Below are 17,839 nucleotides of genomic sequence, written 5' to 3' on the forward strand. Positions count from 1 at the left end.
TGGCTTAGGTTTCATCACAGATTGTTCTTTTAGGCCTGGTACAGATGTAGCATTCCCAGACTTCTAACTATGGTTAGGCAAGTGGAAGTGTCAAGAGCTCGTCCTACACTCGAGTAGGACCCTGGCAGAGACACATGCCCGACTGGCATGTTCTCTCCCTCCTGGCCGATCGTTTGGGAGCTTCAAAGGCTTTCTTCAGCCCGAACATCACAGCGACCGATGCCAACAGACATTGGCACACTTAGGGATCCGCAGAGTCTGCGCAGCTTGCATAACAGACCTTAGCAACTCAGCATTTTGGCTAATCTACTTTATTTACATATAAACACACACGGAACACTGCAACATGGCTCCCTCTCTCTCTAGCATCAGACAGCAAAGAGAAAAAGAACAAAGGACAATAGTCCCGCTTCACGGAACACAGTAACACAAACATCCTGTCTCCGTCACCTCCCACTCTGTGGAGTCAAAACATATACCGTCATGTGATAGACAATCCAATGACAATCCAATGACTGCAATCACGGAGCAGGAATTCTAACAGGAAGTGTGCTGTAGGTTTGCATGCTCCCGTCACCTTCCATATCCACCTGAATCCCCCATCCCGTCCCATTCTCTCTTTAACCATAGTGTATTGTTGTTGGCATTAATGGGTTAACCAGATTCTTCCATAAACAGAGTGCTTAATTCATGGTTCCAGGGATTATGGGCCAGTGTTACCAATAGTGCTAACGCCATTGTAACACTGACTGTAGTTAAAGGAAGCCATGCAAGAAAGGAAGAGAGCCACTGGACCCATAGCACCCTCTTCCTTTCTTGCTGTTCATGGTTAGGAGGCTAAGAATGTTGTGACTGAATTATTATTGTTGTTGTTGTTGTTGTTGTTGTTGTTGTTTATTTATACCCCGCCCATCTAGCTGGGCCTCCCCAGCCACTCTGGGCGGCTTCCATAGAAACCAAAAATACAGTAAAATCACATGTTAAAAACATCCCTGAACAGGGCTGCCTTAAGATGTCTTCTGAATGTTAGGTAGTTGTTTATCGCTTTGACATCTGCTGGAAGGGCATTCCACAGGGCGGGTGCCACTACCGAGAAGGCCCTCTGCCTGGTTCCCTGTAGCTTTGCTTCTCGCAATGAGGGAACTGCCAGAGGTCTCTGGTGAGACAGTCCGCGGGCAGGTAGGGTCTCGGCCTACGTACCAGATGGAGCTGGTAAACAGCTGCCCTGGACACAGATTTGACCTGTGCCTCCATGGACAGCTGTGAGTCCAAAATGACTCCCAGGCTGCGCACCTGGTCCTTCAGGGGCACAGTTACCCCATTCAGGACCAGGGAATCCTCCACACCTGACCGCCTCCTGTCCCCCCAAAACAGTACTTCTGTCTTGTCAGGATTCAACCTCAATCTGTTAGCCGCCATCCATCCTCCAACCGCCTCCAGACATTCACACAGGACCTTCACCGCCTTCACTGGTTCTGATTTGAAAGAGAGGTAGAGCTGCATCCAATCCTTGGCCTGTTTCTGTCATTAATGTATGCATTTCTTCTATCACATTTCCTTCAAGGGAAGAATTTTAAACACTGTTAGCTTAAATTAAATAAAAGCAGTAGAAATATCCACAAAATTGATCCCCTTGCATATTTTGGCTGCAGCTATAGCTACTCCAAAGTAAAATAACAGCTAAATATAGCTTTGAAGTTGGAAATACTTTACAGAATCCTTTCCAACTTGTCTGAAAAGAATAAATATATTGCATAGTCATGTTATATTAACTTGAATTCTCTGCTTCAACCTCAGGAGAAGCACTGACAAAATGGCAGGTTAGCAATGTCATTATTCTGAGTGGAGGAGGTTGAGGGTGCAGTCCTCAAAAACATTTGTATTGCAGGGGTGACTTGGAGCGCTGCCTATTCTCTATTCCCTTTACAGCTGAAAGGAGGGGTTTGTCCATGGATGATGATCCTTGCTTAAAAGTGCATGGAATTTTTGCTTTTTCGGTGTCTAGGCCAAGGCATGTAAGGGTCAAAGTAAAGGATGAAATGGGCACCCACGTCTGTATCTTGCTAACTAGACCATGATACCCTGCCATCAAATTAGAGCAGCATACTAAAAGGATAAAGAGACCCCTGACCATTAGGTCCAGTCATCACCGACTCTGGGTGTAGTAATGTCATCCCCAACCTCTTGCCCCTCCCTTCTCCTGCCTCTGCTCTCCGGCCAGGCTAGGACGCCCAGGGCAAGGTTGGCAGACGTATTACTTTTTACAAAACAGAACAAACACGACCCGGTAGGGCTGCCACCACTCCCTCTTGTCCAGGGGACCCAGAATCACAACCCAGGGAGAAGGCTGTGACCCATTATCCTGGCCGTCCCCCACTCCACAAGCTGCATCCACAGGCTTGCAGGCAGAAGTTCTACGGTAGAGCGTAACCAAGCGTAAGGCTAGGACTTAGCTATTCCCTCCGGAAAGGCACACAAACTAAAACAGTTTCATTCTTAAAAGTTTATTTTAAAATAACATAAGAAACATGCTAGAATAGCAGGCACTTCTTTTGGACGTTACAGATAAAAAAATAACAAAGATACATAGTATAACTAACTCTACATACTCACAACTCTAACACAAGATAGGATAGCTGAAGTTCTTTGGGAATCTGCAAGTTGAAGACTTTCGAAGACCTCCATTTCAAAAGGACGAACGACGGCTATTAAGTTGGAACAATAGAGCCGGGCATCTCGGCGATTTGCATAGCAAGGCAGAGAGCAAAGAGCAAGACAATTCCTTGATCTTTTATTCCCAATTCGCACTTGGCGTCGTAACTTTCAAGCCAATCATAAGACTCAAATTATTTTCAAATGTGCCAATGACCAGCTTGCTAGTCAATCAATTTACCTCTTGACAGCTGGGCCAATTTGGAATTTAAACTTTAAATCAAAGGGCTTCCTCCCTCCTGTGGAAATTAGCCAGAAACACATTCCCAAGCAATTCAAGGACAGATAGCATCATTGGGGGGGGATGTTTACACCATCGAACTCAGGTGTTAGTTCTTTTCATTAAATCAAGACTTCCTTGGTTCTAATAAACCTTTCAGCTGAGGAGTCAGCTAGCCTAGGGTTTTAAAGATACACAACTTCTTTCCCGGGGCCCTTGTGGCTGGTGAAACTCCCACAAGGCCTCACTCCCTTTTGCTTGACCAAAGAATAATTTTCTAAATAATTCTAACTTTACTACACTGGGGTTGCGGTGCTCATCTCGCTTTATTGGCTGAGGGAGCCGGCGTACAGCTTCCGGGTCATGTGGCCAGCATGACTAAGCCACTTTTGGTGAACCAGAGCAGCGCACAGAAACGCCGTTTACCTTCCCGCTGGGAAGTGCTTCTACTTGCACTTTGGCGTGCTTTCAGACTGCTAGGTTGGCAGGAAGAGCCAACCTACCAGTTTGCTAATTCCCAGAGCAGGTGCATGATGCAACAAGTCATCAACCTGCACATTGTATTTACTTCTGTATGCACACATGGGGATAACATAAATGTTTTGAAATGGTAGCATTGAAACCTAACCTAAGGCCCAGGCTCACGTAATTTTATTTCTGAATCTATTGGCATATTAGCTGGTACACTTTCTGTTTCTTATCCATAATTGCGTGTATCTCTCCCTTTCAAGGTTTTTTTCCTCACACAGAGATGTTAGATCAGTGTTGTCTGGCAGATCACCTTATGTGAGTGCACCAGAATCCAGCTGGATGACAAAGGATCTATTGCTCTTGCTTATAGAAGTCTGAATTTAGCAGCCCCAGGCATCCTTAGGCACTAAAATGCATTTATGCAGCTGGGAAAGGTTCCCATCATTTTAGAATAGAGGCTTGAAGTGTGTTCAATCCACAATGTGTTTACTGTAAGATGGAATCTCTGTCACTCGAAATACAGGGTGAGTCTTTTGAAAGAGGCCCCGTGGAACATGTGTACTCTGTATCCACGGGGCCCCTTTTAAAGGACTCATCCTGTATAAAACAGATTCCATTTGCCAGATTAGGTTGGAAAACATTCGCTTGTAAAGATGGACTTGGTAGGCAGGGTCTTCAAAGACTTCTGCTGGCTCTTCAAGGGGGAAGATGTGTCCTGCCATCCAGACCTACCATGCCTGCTTGGGTCTTTCCTTCGTGTTTGTGAAAATCTCTTTGCATGAGCCTTTCCTGTGAGTCTTCTTTCCTTTAAAACAAAAACAAAAAACCTGGTCACTCCTCTTCCATCCTAAGTGTTGGTGTGTCCAGATGATTCTTTTTGTGTTTCTTTTCCCCAGATCTCATGTGCCATTCTCCTTCATGTATATCCTCATACTTTTACCATCCTCTCCCATGCCTTTTCCTGCCAACCTAGCAGTTCGAAAGCACGTCAAAGTGCAAGTAGATAAATAGGTACCGCTCCGGCGGGAAGGTAAACGGCGTTTCCGTGCGCTGCTTTCTGGTTTCGCCAGAAGCGGCTTAGTCATGCTGGCCACATGACTTGCAAAAACTGTCTGCAGACAAACGCCGGCTCTCTCGTCCAGTAAAATGAGATGAGCACCACAACCCCAGAGTCATTCGCAACTGGACTTAACTGTCAGGTGTCCTTTACCTCTCCCCCCCCCCATGCTTTTAAAACAACAGCAATAATTTTTTCTTTCTTTTGTATGTCTTTTCTTCTGGTGTGTGTGGGGTGTCTCCATCCTCCTACCAGCTTGTCTCCCCCCCCACAAGTATAAAACAGGTTCCATTTGATAATAAACACAATGTGTATTGATCATACCTGTGAGTTAAATGGCAAATCATTATAAATACATTAAAAAATTATGAGCATCTTAGCAGAACTTGATTTGGGGATAAATTCAAATTCAAAAAATCCTTTATTAGGCATAACACACCACACATAAATAACATAATACAATATAATATAAAATAATAATACAACGCAACATCATCACCTACCTTTAACAACCACTAAGTCCCCTTATCATGGCCCATTCTTTCTTCATGGACAGCTCTTAAAAATTTGGCCGCTATTAAAGTAATTTGATCATCGCTGTCCGCCAGCATGTCCTGAACAGTTGGTTGAGTAAAAGTCTGTTTATTAAATTTTAGGGCCTCATACAATTGTATTCTGGCATAGCTGCCAAAATCACAGGAGAAGAATATATGTTCTAAAGTATCTAGTTCCTTTTTACCGCATTTGCAGAGACGCTCTGATTCTGGGATAGCTAAATATCTTCCTCTCACTACCGCCGAGGGAAACATGTTAAATCTGGCCAACATAAACAGCCTACATGATTCATGTTTCTTCAGATTTGTCATGTATCCCTTTTGGAAATCTCTGCACAAAGGGAGATTTAAGGGGATAGGAGAGCAGGTGCTATGCTTTGCAACCTCAGATAAATGTGGCACAACTTCATCTCAATGCTGGGATTTGATGTTTTGACTTGCCTTCTAATTGTGAACCTCTTAGACTGTTTATGTGTGGATGGGTGTCTCAGAATAGTTGCTGTGTATCCCTTAGAATATTAGTAGTACGTGTCATTTATTTCTATTGTTAGATTCCTGGTTAGTGGTAAAATAACCAAAGGGATAAATAAGCATTATAGGAAACTCACTGCAGCTTAACCTGCCTATTTTGTTTTTCTCTCTCTTTTTTTCTTCAGTGAAGCTGTGGTCAACCAACCTGGACAATTCGGTAGCTAGTATTGAGGCCAAGGCAAATGTATGTTGTGTGAAATTCAGCCCATCATCTAGGTACCATCTGGCCTTTGGTTGTGCAGGTAGGTGTATGAACTGCCACTTCGTGTGAAAGGGCAGAATCACTTGTGTTTCCAGATTGTACTTGCTAATTGTTCTGTTTGTCTGTTGCCAAGCTGTTATCAGGGGTCCAGTTATGCAGCACTTAGTAACTCTGATCTCTCCCAGGTGACCAGAGGGCAGATTTTATATACCCCTGCAGCCCTGTCTTTTGGTCAGAGAACAACATTTTTGTAGCGTTCTTCAGAGTGTCATTGGGTGCAGCTACTTCTCCTCGCCCTTATTCTTTTGAGGTTTCCCTTCTCCTGAAAAGGAGCTGAGTTTGGGAATATACAACAATAGGGTTTGTGCGGGAAGAAGCCGTCAAAGCTCATAACAGGATAGTGCAGGAGCATGTGTACAAGCCTAATATCCTATGCAGACTTATCTGGAAGTAAATTCCATTTTGTTCAGTGAGTTGGGTCTTTTCTCCAGTTGGTTTGGCAAAGAACTGGAAAGCGGAAGCTTCACACAGATCACTAATGCCATCCCTTCCCAGTAGCTGAGAGCAGCAGCTTAGGATCATTGTGGAAGCAGCACTTCTTTGGTTTTGCATGCCAATCCTTATGTTTGGGAAAGGATGGAAAGAGAAGTAGTAGCATGACGAGTAGGAGATGCTATAGACATTTTTGCCAGCAGTGGTGCTTACAGCAACCTTTCCTGTGCAAGAGGCAGGCGTCTGCAGTTCAAGAAAAGCCTCCTGACACTTCCTGTTTGAATCAGCAAATCTGCTGCTCAACATGGCATTGGAACACAAGGGCTGGTGAGCTGGGAGCAAACCATCCCAATAGTGGCTCCTCCTGAGTGGTGCAAATCTTAAATTTAGCACTGACTAGGAGTCCTGATTTTGGCAGGGATTGGCTTCCATGGAACCAATTCCAGCGAGGGTTGCATTTGATGACAGCGTTAAAAGGTGCTGAATGCACCTTTTAACTTGCAGAAGTCTTCTGGTGGTTCCTCTGCAGCTGCAGTTTCACCTGCCTCACATTTGATGTGGTATGAGTTCCAATGGAGGGCAGGTAGGCCAGGCTTGGAATCATAGGCTATTGGGCCAAATTAATAAGTCTGGCAAGCCTGATTTGGTCAACTGATTAGAGGTTCCCTATTCCTGTCGTACGGTATGCTTTTAAGATTCCTGAAGGGTGGGCCCTTAGAATTAAAAAAAACTTGCAAGACATTCTAGCCTCCTTAGTCTTCAGCACTGATGCAACAGAAAGCCAGGCTCTTGTATACTGCTTCCATTGCAACATGAAGTGGCTGCATAATGCACTGAGCCACTCCTGTAATCAAGATAGATGCTCTGGAAAAGGATAAAGAGATGATTGATCCTCTCCTTCATCGTTGCTCATACCTCCCTAGGAAGGTACAGTAGCGCTTCGTTTTGAGTCCTCCCCGTTTAGCGTCCATTTCGTAGAATGTCCACAGCAAACCTGGAAGTACCAGAATGGGATACTTCCAGGATTGCCACACATGCAAAAGCGCTAAATCGCACTTCGTGCATGTGCAGAAGCACAAAACTCACTCACATGTGTGCGCAGAGCAGCACTTTGCCGAGTGTCCTTTTCGTCAAGCGTCCGGGGCTCCGGAACGGATCCCAGACTCAAAATGAGGTACCGCTGTATTGAGCTCCTATTAGGACTGAGTTCTCAATTTATGTAGCAAGTAGTAATAGTAGCAAGTAGTAATAGTAGTGAGTACTAGATTTCTATATGTATGGACATCATGTATCCATACACAAAAATAACAGGTCTTCAATCTTACAACCTTGCATACTGCATTTTAAATTCATTGAGTCAGATCATGGAATGGATGCATCAGCATAAGCTTTCATAGATTTTCATGCTAACTCCACACCCTCACCCCACTAAAGAGAGCGAAGGTAAGAAGGAAATTAGAGAACAGTGGAAGAAGGAGGTAGGAGAAGAAAATTGGTAAGTCAGTAGTGTTGAGGAACATGTTTAGTAGTGGTAGTAGTAGGTAGAAATAAATAAATAAATAAACAAACAAACAAACAAACCCCACCCATCTGGCTGGGTTTCCCCAGCTACTCTGGGCAGAATTAATAATAATAGAATTAATAAATTAATTAATAATAATAATTAATGAACAGAATAGTGTGATAAAACATCAGACATTAAAAAGCTTCCCTAAACAGGGCTGCCTTCAGATGTGCTTATGCTAACACCATTCTTTGGAGAAGTTTTAATTTTTAACATTTGTGAGGTCCCAAAGGTCTTTGAGAGTTAATGTTCTTAAAAACTAGAGATTCTTCCTTGCATCTTTATTGTAAGAAGGGACATTTCAGAAAACTATGTGATATGTGTATCCATCAAAGGATTGGATTTGAAGGGCTGACTTCTGAGCAGGAGCCAGGCAGAAAACCCTTTGGCACTGTCATTTTCAATCAGAGTTGTCAACAGCTACTGTTCCTGTCTGATTGAAATGTGTTGGCCATACTGCTACTTTCAGCACAATTAACTTTTGCATCTTTTTGGTGTAGAGAATTCAATTTTTCTTTCATACTGGGCTTGTTTTTCTGCCCCATTTGGTGGCGTGGCAAGAGTGAGTTTTTTTTAACAGCAGCTCTTTGAGAATCTTCAACACATAGGCAGAGGTTCACAAGGGTATGCAGGGCCAGTTATGGAATGGTAGAGCTCAATTAGAACTTAGTTGGATACAAAGCGCAAAAAACTAGATGTTGAGGAACGAGACTAGTTTTATATGCGTAGGGATTCTTTGCTACATCGAAGCATATTCAGCAATGTGAACCGTTGCCTGTAGCTGCAGTCTTGACAAAGGATTACCACATTAGTGAAAACTAGGTCTATATCTCTGCAGACATAGTGGGAGGGAAAATGAAAAATGAGCAGGTAATGTATTCTTTTCACAAGTGGAAATAGGAAATAATTTGGCACTTTCCCGCATATTAGCTTTGTCTGCCCAGCTTCTGGAATTAAGAGAGTGATGCTATTTTATTTATAAGCCTTTTACCTCTGTGCTTTACCAGCACCCATTGCGTGTTTATCTTTATAAATTGTCTGTATTTCTTGGTGGCAATGATTTAGAGGGAGCATAAAAGGGAACAAGGTGTGGAGCAGTAATGCATGTGAAAGCCAAGAATATAGTCAGTGGGAGAAGCTAATGGAACTTCTGAGAGTGAATGTTTTGTTTAGCAATATTTATAAAATGTGTTAAGATGTTTTAGGGGTGAGGCAGTAATTATTGGTGTTACAGGTGGTTTTCACATGTGTAACCGGTCCGCACATGCTTTAAAAAAGTCAGTCTTCATATTCCCTACTTCTAATTCAATCTGGTATAATGTACAGTGGTATCTCGGGTTAAGAACTTAATTCATTCTGGAGGTCTGTTCTTAACTTGAGGCACCACTTTAGCTAATGTGGCCTCCTGCTACCTCTGTGTCGCCGCCGCGCGATTTCTGTTCTCATCCTGAAGCAAAGTTCTTAACCTGAGGTACTATTTCTGGGTTAGCGGAGTCTGTAACTTGTATCTGGGTACATTTGTTGTTTCCATCTATTTCAGTACAGTCTAATGGTGCACCATATCAAAAGCTAGTAAGAGTCAGAAAATGCTAGCTAGCCCTGTCAGTCTCCATACGTTTAGGGCATCAAAAGTAGTCTAATTCCAAAGCCAATCTAGAAGCTGAATTTGCAGGAATCGAGACTGCTATGTCATCCAGGAAACTGAGCTGAAACCTACAGTCCATTTATTTCAAAGGACCTTACTTCAATGTCAGTTCTTAAGGTAGCATACTTGGCTCCACATTAACTTTAAATTGTACCAGGGGTCCATCTGCTGCAGGTGTCATTTCCCAGTGGTCAGGGATGATGAGATTTTACTCCATCAACATCTGGAGGTTCACAGGTTTGCCACTCCTGAGTTAGGCCAGCAACTGTTTCCAACTTGCGAAAACAGGAGCTTAGTTGTAGTCGTTTTACATTGTGAGAGGCAAATGGAAATGTTTGTGATAACTTTTCAACAGGTTTGTATCTCAGAGCCCTTACACTTCATATTAAAAATGGATAAACAAATAATGGTGTAGAAAGGAGAAAACTGAATCACATTGAATTGGAGGCTCAAACTTAAGGAAGACTGCAAAGTTTATTCAGCTGTGAAAATAAAATGGAAATTGTTTTGCCTACAGCTTTCTATTGGTATGCCGTCTGAGTTGGAGCATTCTTTAGTATAAACTGTAATCACAACTGAATATAAAATGCTGGTAATGACTCTCTATTGTTTCAAGATGAAAACTTTTCATTCTGAAAGTATCTTTATAAATCTGCTTTAGCAGTGTGGTGAGCCTGCATATTCCCAATCTTTCTGGGGAACAAACCTGTTGGATTAAATGCCGTGCCATGCATGACTAGGGCTGCAGTCCAAAGAACCATGTAACTGAATCTGTGTGCCCAAGAAGGACTTGAGAAATGCAAGTTCCAGTTCCTACACGTTGCATAGCAGATCACTTTTATAAATTATGAGATTTTCCAAAGCAGATTGTGATAGAGCACTGATCTGGTTCAGTCCTGGAATATAAGCCTAGAAGATTATCCAGCTCTTACAACCTCTGGGTATAGGGCAGTATATAAATTCAATAAATAATAATAATGTTTGTTTCCCAAGACAAGAGAGGTTTATTCCTCTTCTCCTCCCACATGGAGCGTTTTCATGTCTGAGCGGAGATTTAGCACTACATCCAGTTCTAACGGTTATGCCATGCATCCATTGATTTATTTGGCATTAAATGTGTTGTTTAGCACAGCCTTGTTACTAAAACCTGCAAAAAGCTTGCTTGCCTATTTTTTACTCATAAGGGTATGAGTAAAAAGTAGGCTGGTAGTAGTAATTTTATTACTTATATCTGACTGGGTTATCCCAGCCACTCTCAGCGGCTTCTGGAAAAATATATAATGTAAAATATAGAAAAGGTTTTGCAAACTAGAAGTGCAGCAGACTGGAGAAGGAGAAACTGTGCTCTGTCCCTCCTTCACAAACTCACTCACTTATCTGAAGGGAATTCCACTCAGATTTCTGCATGGAATTTCTGGTTGTCGGTGGTTATCAGTCCAGTGCTTAGATAAAAGACTCATTTAACATCCCGTTCTTAAGAATTGTTCATAGCTGCAAAAGTACACAGAGCATCATCATCATCATTTATACTCCACCCATCTGGCTAGGTTGCCACAGCCACTCTAGGCAGCTTCCAACACATAGAAAAACACAATAAAAAACCAAACATTCAAAACCTCCTGACACAGGGGTGCGTCAGATGTCTTCTGAAAGTCATGTAGTTCTTTATCTCCTTGACATCTGATCGCGGGGCATTCCGCAAGAAGCGCACCACTGCCGAAAAGGCCCCCTGCCTGGTTTCCTGTAACTTCACTTCTCACAGTGAGGGAATCACCAGAAGGCCCTTGGAGCTGGACCTCAGTGTCTGGAAGAGACACTCGTTCAAGTATACAGGACCGAGGCTGTTTAGGGATTTAATTGTCAGCATCAACACTTTCAATTGTTCTCAGAAGCATACCAGTAGCAAGTGTAGATGATTTAGGGCCGGTGTCATAGGTCCTGGCTGCTTTGTCACCAGTCTAGCTGCTGCATTCTGGATTAGTTCTAGTTTCCACATCATCTTCAAAGGTAGCCCTACATAGAATGTATTGCAGTAGTCAAGCGGGAGATAACCAGAGTATGTACCACTCTGGTGAGACTCTGGTAAGACAGTGCACAAGCTGGCAGGGTCTCAACCTGTGTACCAGATGGTGCTGGTAGACAGCTGCCCTGAACACAGAATTAACCTGTGCCTTCATGGACAGCTGTAAGTCCAAAATGACTCCCAGACCCTGGTCCTTCAGGGTCACTGTTACCCCATTCAGGACCACACCCACCAGAAAACAGTACTTCTGTCTTGTTGAGATTCACCCTCAATCCATTAACCGCCATCCATTCTACAACAGCCTCCAGACACTCACATAGGACATTCACTGCCTTCACATATATCATATGTTAATTTGTCAGGTAGATTTGTGGTGTTGCAATGGCTAAATATCTTCAATTTTTCGGGTAGTCCTATTTCCAGTTGAACATTGTCCCAGCCCATTTCTCTGCTGTGCTGTGCATCTCTGTCAAACTGTTACCCCTCATCTGTAAGCTGTGGCTGATCTGACACCCAAACTCTGGTGACTCCCTAAGTCCAGGGCTGGCCCACCTATGAAGCAAGGTGAGGTGACTGCCTCAGGCAGCATGATCCACAGGGGCAGCAGATACAGATGTCTATCTTCCTTTCCCCCTTGTTCCCGATGTAGATCTTCCCTTACTCCCTCTTCCCTGCTGGGAGGGGGGCAGTTTTGGGGTTCACCCCAAAATGGATTGGGCTGGCCCTGCCTAAGTCTACACATGAAGATTGTGCCCTTAATTCTGTGTGGTGGTGGTTGAATCCCATATTTGCCCATTAGATCAAGGAATGTCCTACCGTATTTTTCGCCATAGGACGCACTTTTTCCCCTCCAAAAATGAAGGGGAAATCTGGGTGTGTCCTATGGGGCGAATGCAGGCTTTCGCTGAAGCTTGGAGAGCGAGAGGGGTTGGTGCGCACCGACCCCTCTCACTCTCCAGGCTTCAGGAAGACATCCGCAGCCTAGGCAGCCCTGCGGGAGTTCCCGCAGGGCTGGCTAGCCTGCAGATAGCAGCCTGCTTCCCGGAACGCCGGGCGCACTAAAAGCAGAGCACCCGGCGCTTCGGGAACACATCTGCAGCCTGGGCAGCCGTGCGGGAGTTCCCCGCAGGGCTCCCCACGCTGCAGATAGCAGCCTGCCGCTCGGCACGAGAGACGCCCTGAAGGAGAGTGCCCCTCGCGCCGGGCAGACACCCGCAGCGTGGGGAGCCCTGCAGGAGTTCCCCGCAGGGCTCCCCACGCTGTGGATAGCAGCCTGGCGCCCGGCACGATAGGCGCCCTGAAGCAGAGCGCCCCGCGCGCCGGGCAGGCATCGGCCAGCCCCACAAGCTCAAGGGACAGTAGGGGGCGCAGCGCCGCCATCCCGCTGTTCCCCAACCTGGTTCGGTTTCCCCGACCTGGTTTTGGGGGGGGAAATAAAGGGAAATTTTTCCCCTTTATTTCCCCCCCAAAAAACTAGGTGCGTCCTATGGGGCGGAGCGTCCTATGGGATGAAAAATACGGTAATTCTTCACAACAGCATGATAATTCCGAATCTTGGTAAATAGAACAGGTAGTATTGCATGATACAGTTACATTTCATTTTGCATTTTGGCCCCCTGGCTCTGGATGTGATTCTCTTTTTGGACCAGACCCTAGCAGTTCTGCTCATTGGTAGCCCGGACCTCCTTACGGAAAGTGACCTTCAGTGTTTGTTCTATTCATGCCTGTATTTCTATGCAATAAGTAGAAAGTGCATTTCTACATTCATCTGTCTTTCCTACCCACCCTGCAACAAAGAACATTGTGTGTTAATTCTTTTCTTGTGGTTTTCTTATAACATTCTGAATATATTAAAGCCCCTTTTATTATAACAATTTCTTATATCTTAAACTTCTGTATTAGGCATTCACCTTTCATTCAGAGGAATAGATAAAAGGCACTGGAGCATGAATTCCCCTTTTTCTACTTTTTTTCTTGATGCCCCAAGCTAAAAATTAGTGGGACAGTCTTTTAGAACTGGAATACTCGTGTTGCCCTGAGGGCGCAAAATTGGCTTTACACGAAGGCTGTTAAAATAAATAACGTCTACAGGTAAAAATCTGATAAATATCAGGGTTGCTTTTTGAGCTAGTTATTTTGGAGTCTGGAAGAATTCTTGAAGTCCATGATTCTTTCAAGTGGTTGTTCAGAGTTCATTTTTCACTGGTATATTTTGGTAGAGGAGTGGGGGAAAACCAAGAAACCAAAGGCCCAGTGGGCATCATAGAATCGTAGAATTCGAAGGGACCCTGAGGATCATATAGTCCAACACCCTGCAATGCAGGAATACACAGCTGTCCCGTGCAGGGATGGAACCTGCAACCTTGGCATTGTCAGCCAAGGTAACCAACTGAGCTATCCAGGCCTTGGTTCCATTGATATGTTAATGATGGCTGGGCTGATTCCTTGTATACCAGTCACTGGTACTATGGCTGTCTCCTCTACCTTGGCTATGACACTGCTCTCTGTGAAGTGGATCCACCACAAACAGCAAGTGCAGCTGTCTTTATCTTTGTATTGGTGGACTTCACCAATACCCTGGCCCTGGTCCTTCAGGGACTACAATCATTGCGAACCACAGTTATGTGACAGCCCCCAAATATATAAGGCAGGCATGTCTGTTTTAGGGCACTGGGTCATGTGGCCAGCATGACTAAGCTGCTTCTGGCGAACCAGAGCAGCACACAGAAACACTGTTTATCTTCCCGCCAGAGCGGTACCTATTTATCTATTTGCACTTGATGTGCTTTCAAACTGCTAGGTGGGCAGGAGCTGGGACCAAACAACGAGAGCTCACCTGTTGTGGGGATTCGAACCACTGATCTTCTGATCGGCAAACCCTAGGCTTTGTGGTTTAGACCACAGCGCCACCCTGAAATGGTAGAGCTGGCTAATTTCTCACAAAACATGAGAATGGTATCTATATGGCATGCCCTACATCTCAGATTCCCAAAATGCTATAAATTTACTGGGGGGGGGGGGGGAGAAGTTGGGAATCTGGGGATTATGGTTCTTTCCCAAGGCACCAGAAATAGCCTAATGAAATCTAATGAAAAGGAAGTTTTAAGTTCTGTTTTGCAGGTGTGACCTGTATTATATGTGCCATATGTGAGAAAGCCAGCTTCCCATGCTGTTCTGCCTGCTGTGACCCCCTTCGATCATTCCAATCTGTTCGATTGGGAATGACACAAAAATATATCTGGTAGATGTGGAGCATTCATAAGAAGGGTTTTCATTTAAAGTAAATTCTGTAATATGCTGTGTGTTGAGTGAAATAACTTAGAGCGAATCCTGCTCTTTTAATCTGGCTGGGGAAAGAAGGGCCTGTCATGGAAACCAATGAACATAATAAATTTGTAGAGTTGGAAGGTACCCTGAGGGTCATCTTGTCCAACCCCCTGCAGTTCAGGAATCTTTTGCCCAATATTGGTCTTGAAGTCATGAGATTAAGAGTCTTACGCTCTACCCAGCTGAGTTGAAGTCTAGATGAAGTCATAGAATCATAGAATCCTAGAGTTGAAAGAGACCACAAGGGCCATCCAACCCTCTGCCAAGCAGGAAACACCATCAGAGCACTCCTGACATATGGTTGTCAAGCCTCTGCTTAAAGACCTCCAAAGAAGGAGACTCCACCACACTCCTTGGCAGCAAATTCCACTGTCGAAAAGCTCTTACTGTCAGGAAGTTCTTCCTAATGTTTAGGTGGAATCTTCTTTCTTGTAGTTTGGATCCATTGCTCCGTGTCCGCTTCTTTGGAGCAGCAGAAAACAACCTTTCTCCCTCCTCTATGTGACATCCTTTTATATATTTGAACATGGCTATCATATCACCCCTTAACCTCCTCTTCTCCAGGCTAAACATGCCCAGCTCCCTTAGCCGTTCCTCATAAGTCACCATCTTGGTTGACTTGAGGAGTAGGAATAAGGTATGGAAACATAATGTTTGCGTAGGCTCTGGAACGGATGGTGAATTTTATTTGTTGGATGTTCATTTTGGGGATACATTTTTGGTTTTGCTAACTCCCAGTTTTATTGTGCCTTTTCCTAAACGTTACACCTTATAGGTTATAGGTTTCTTTTAATAATGCTTCCATATAAAGTGGAAGCAAACTCATTGGTGTGTGAGTAATATTTAAAATTCATTCCATTCGGTTTTCCCCTTGCACTCTCCTAAATGCAAAATCACTGTCAGTGCCAGCTATTGCAGCTTCCCTGTGATACCCCTTCAGGAGTTCCCCAGGCTGCAGTCATGTTGGAGGAGCTTCCAGCCATTGACTCAAATAAATTGCTTGATGGAATGACACTTTTAGATACAGATGATATGTCTGGTGCTTTCAGTGCTATTTTGCATAAGTTTCTACATATATTTTCTCTCTTTCTCCTTCCTTTGTTTTCCATTGCAGGGACCATGGCCTTGATGCTGTTTATGGCTAGCATTTTTTCCAGGAATATTTTTTATTATTACAGGATACTGTACATGTAACATATAAATGTGTTCACTTAGTTTCCTTGGTTTTTCAACACTTACAAAAGTATTCCAGATTAATTCTGTATTCTAATGCCGGCTCAGTTCTTCAGGTACTGAAATGGCAACAGACACATGCAAAAGAGACATTTCACCAGACTAGTTTAACTTTGAAGTTTGCAGAAGTGGATTTGTAGCATGCTCTCCTCATGAAGGCTTGCCTGCTGCCTTCATTACATTTATTTAGGTGCCAGTTGAATATGTTCCTCTATAACTAGGTCTTCTGCTGATTAAACAATCTAGGGCCTTTTAAACGTTCTCGCTCTGCGTGCGTGCATAACTATGTTATGTATTTCTACTTTATTATACTCTGAACCACCCTGTGAACCTCGGATGAAGGGTGATATATAAATAATAATAATAATAATAATAATAATAATAATAATCCTTAGGGAACAGCCCAGTGAGAGATAAACTTGTTAGCGAATTTTGATACCTTGTGTTTGATGCCTTTAGTTTTGCCTTGATAAATGTTCCTTAAGATTTACAGCAGCTCAGGGCAAGAGTTTTGTGCAGACTGATCTGAACAGGCAAAAAGTGAATAATACCTGTTTTACCTTGTTTGGTATAAAAACTGGAGTTACAGCATGGATATTAGTGTGAGATGAATGTCTGCGATCAATAGAAGCTAGATATATAGCAACAGCCCGCCTCCCTATTTTTCTATGGTGATCCCATTTTTGCACACCCATGCCAGATTCATGGTGCCCTAGAATAATAGAATTGCAGAGTTGGAAGGACCCTGGCGGTTATCTAGTCCTACCCCATGCAATGCAGGAATCCTGACCACAGCTATCCCTGGGTGGGCTCGAACCACCCATTTTCTGGTCCATTGTGCCACACTAATGACCACACTGGCTAAAGGAAAAATTGTTACTGATATTATATGTGGATCTGTCCATCTTTTTCCAAATATATCCCATGACCCTAAGAATCTACGTACTGATAAAAGTATATGTCAGTTGCACAGATGAGAGAGCTGACTTCAGTATATCTGTCTTCAGACTCCATTTCTTTAGAATAATGAATAGCAGATTCACATACATACTTTTAAAACTACCTTTCATTCACTCTTCCACTCATTTTCAACTGGTTCTTTCACCCAAACTGATTAAGTTCTTGAATGAGGTATGCAGTGGAAGTTTATTTAATGGAGCCTTTACAGGCTGCTCCATGACAAGCTTTAGAAAAGTCAATAAAAATGTCCCTGGCATGTGAAGGCTGTTCCCCATATCCTGATGAATGTCATCTGTAACCTCAAGCCATAGAGAGACTGTTCAATGCAAAGGGGTTTTTAAATAGGAAAAAAGGCTAGCACTTGTTTTTTCAGTTGCTATTCCCCTTATTCAATGCTGCACAGGGAGGTAATAAATCCACAGAGAAATGCTATTGTTGAATGGCCACTTAAAAATAATGCAGTAAACTGCTGATAAAAAACAATGCTGAAATAGCTGTGAAGAGTTTGGTTGTGGGATCAAGCCTTTGCTCCACAGAAGAGCATAAGTGAAAAAGATCCTTCAGAATGCAAGAATGTGATCTTGTCAGGAGAACCAGGAACCAGACAGACAGAAATCTAGTCTTCATTTTTTTTGTTCTTTCCAGGAGAATCTTTGGATTTTTATTCTGACTTTTGTCATGGATGTTCCCTAGACCCTTGAAAGCAAGGACTCTTAACAAAGTGCTTACAAAGTTCCTTGTAGATTTTTCATAAATGTGCATCATTCTTAAACTATAACTTTCATACTATAATCTTGCATACTCATTACATTTCTGATCAATGTACATGAAAATGAAGGGCCTTTTCA

The 17,839-nt window shown here is 43.4% G+C and overlaps 1 protein-coding gene across 3 annotated transcripts in view; it reads left to right on the top strand.

Moving 5' to 3' along the window:
• Positions 1–17,839, top strand: part of COP1 (COP1 E3 ubiquitin ligase) — a 102,898-nt gene that overhangs the window by 54,839 nt on the left and 30,220 nt on the right. For all 3 annotated transcript variants that reach the window (XM_083743857.1, XM_083743856.1, XM_083743858.1), the window contains exon 15: positions 5,671–5,787. In XM_083743857.1, the coding sequence (XP_083599983.1) occupies positions 5,671–5,787 (117 nt within the window). The remainder of the gene's footprint in view (positions 1–5,670; positions 5,788–17,839) is intronic.

Source organism: Podarcis gaigeae, assembly GCF_964106915.1.
Source record: "Podarcis gaigeae genome assembly, chromosome: 6".
Classification (NCBI taxonomy): domain Eukaryota; kingdom Metazoa; phylum Chordata; class Lepidosauria; order Squamata; family Lacertidae; genus Podarcis; species Podarcis gaigeae.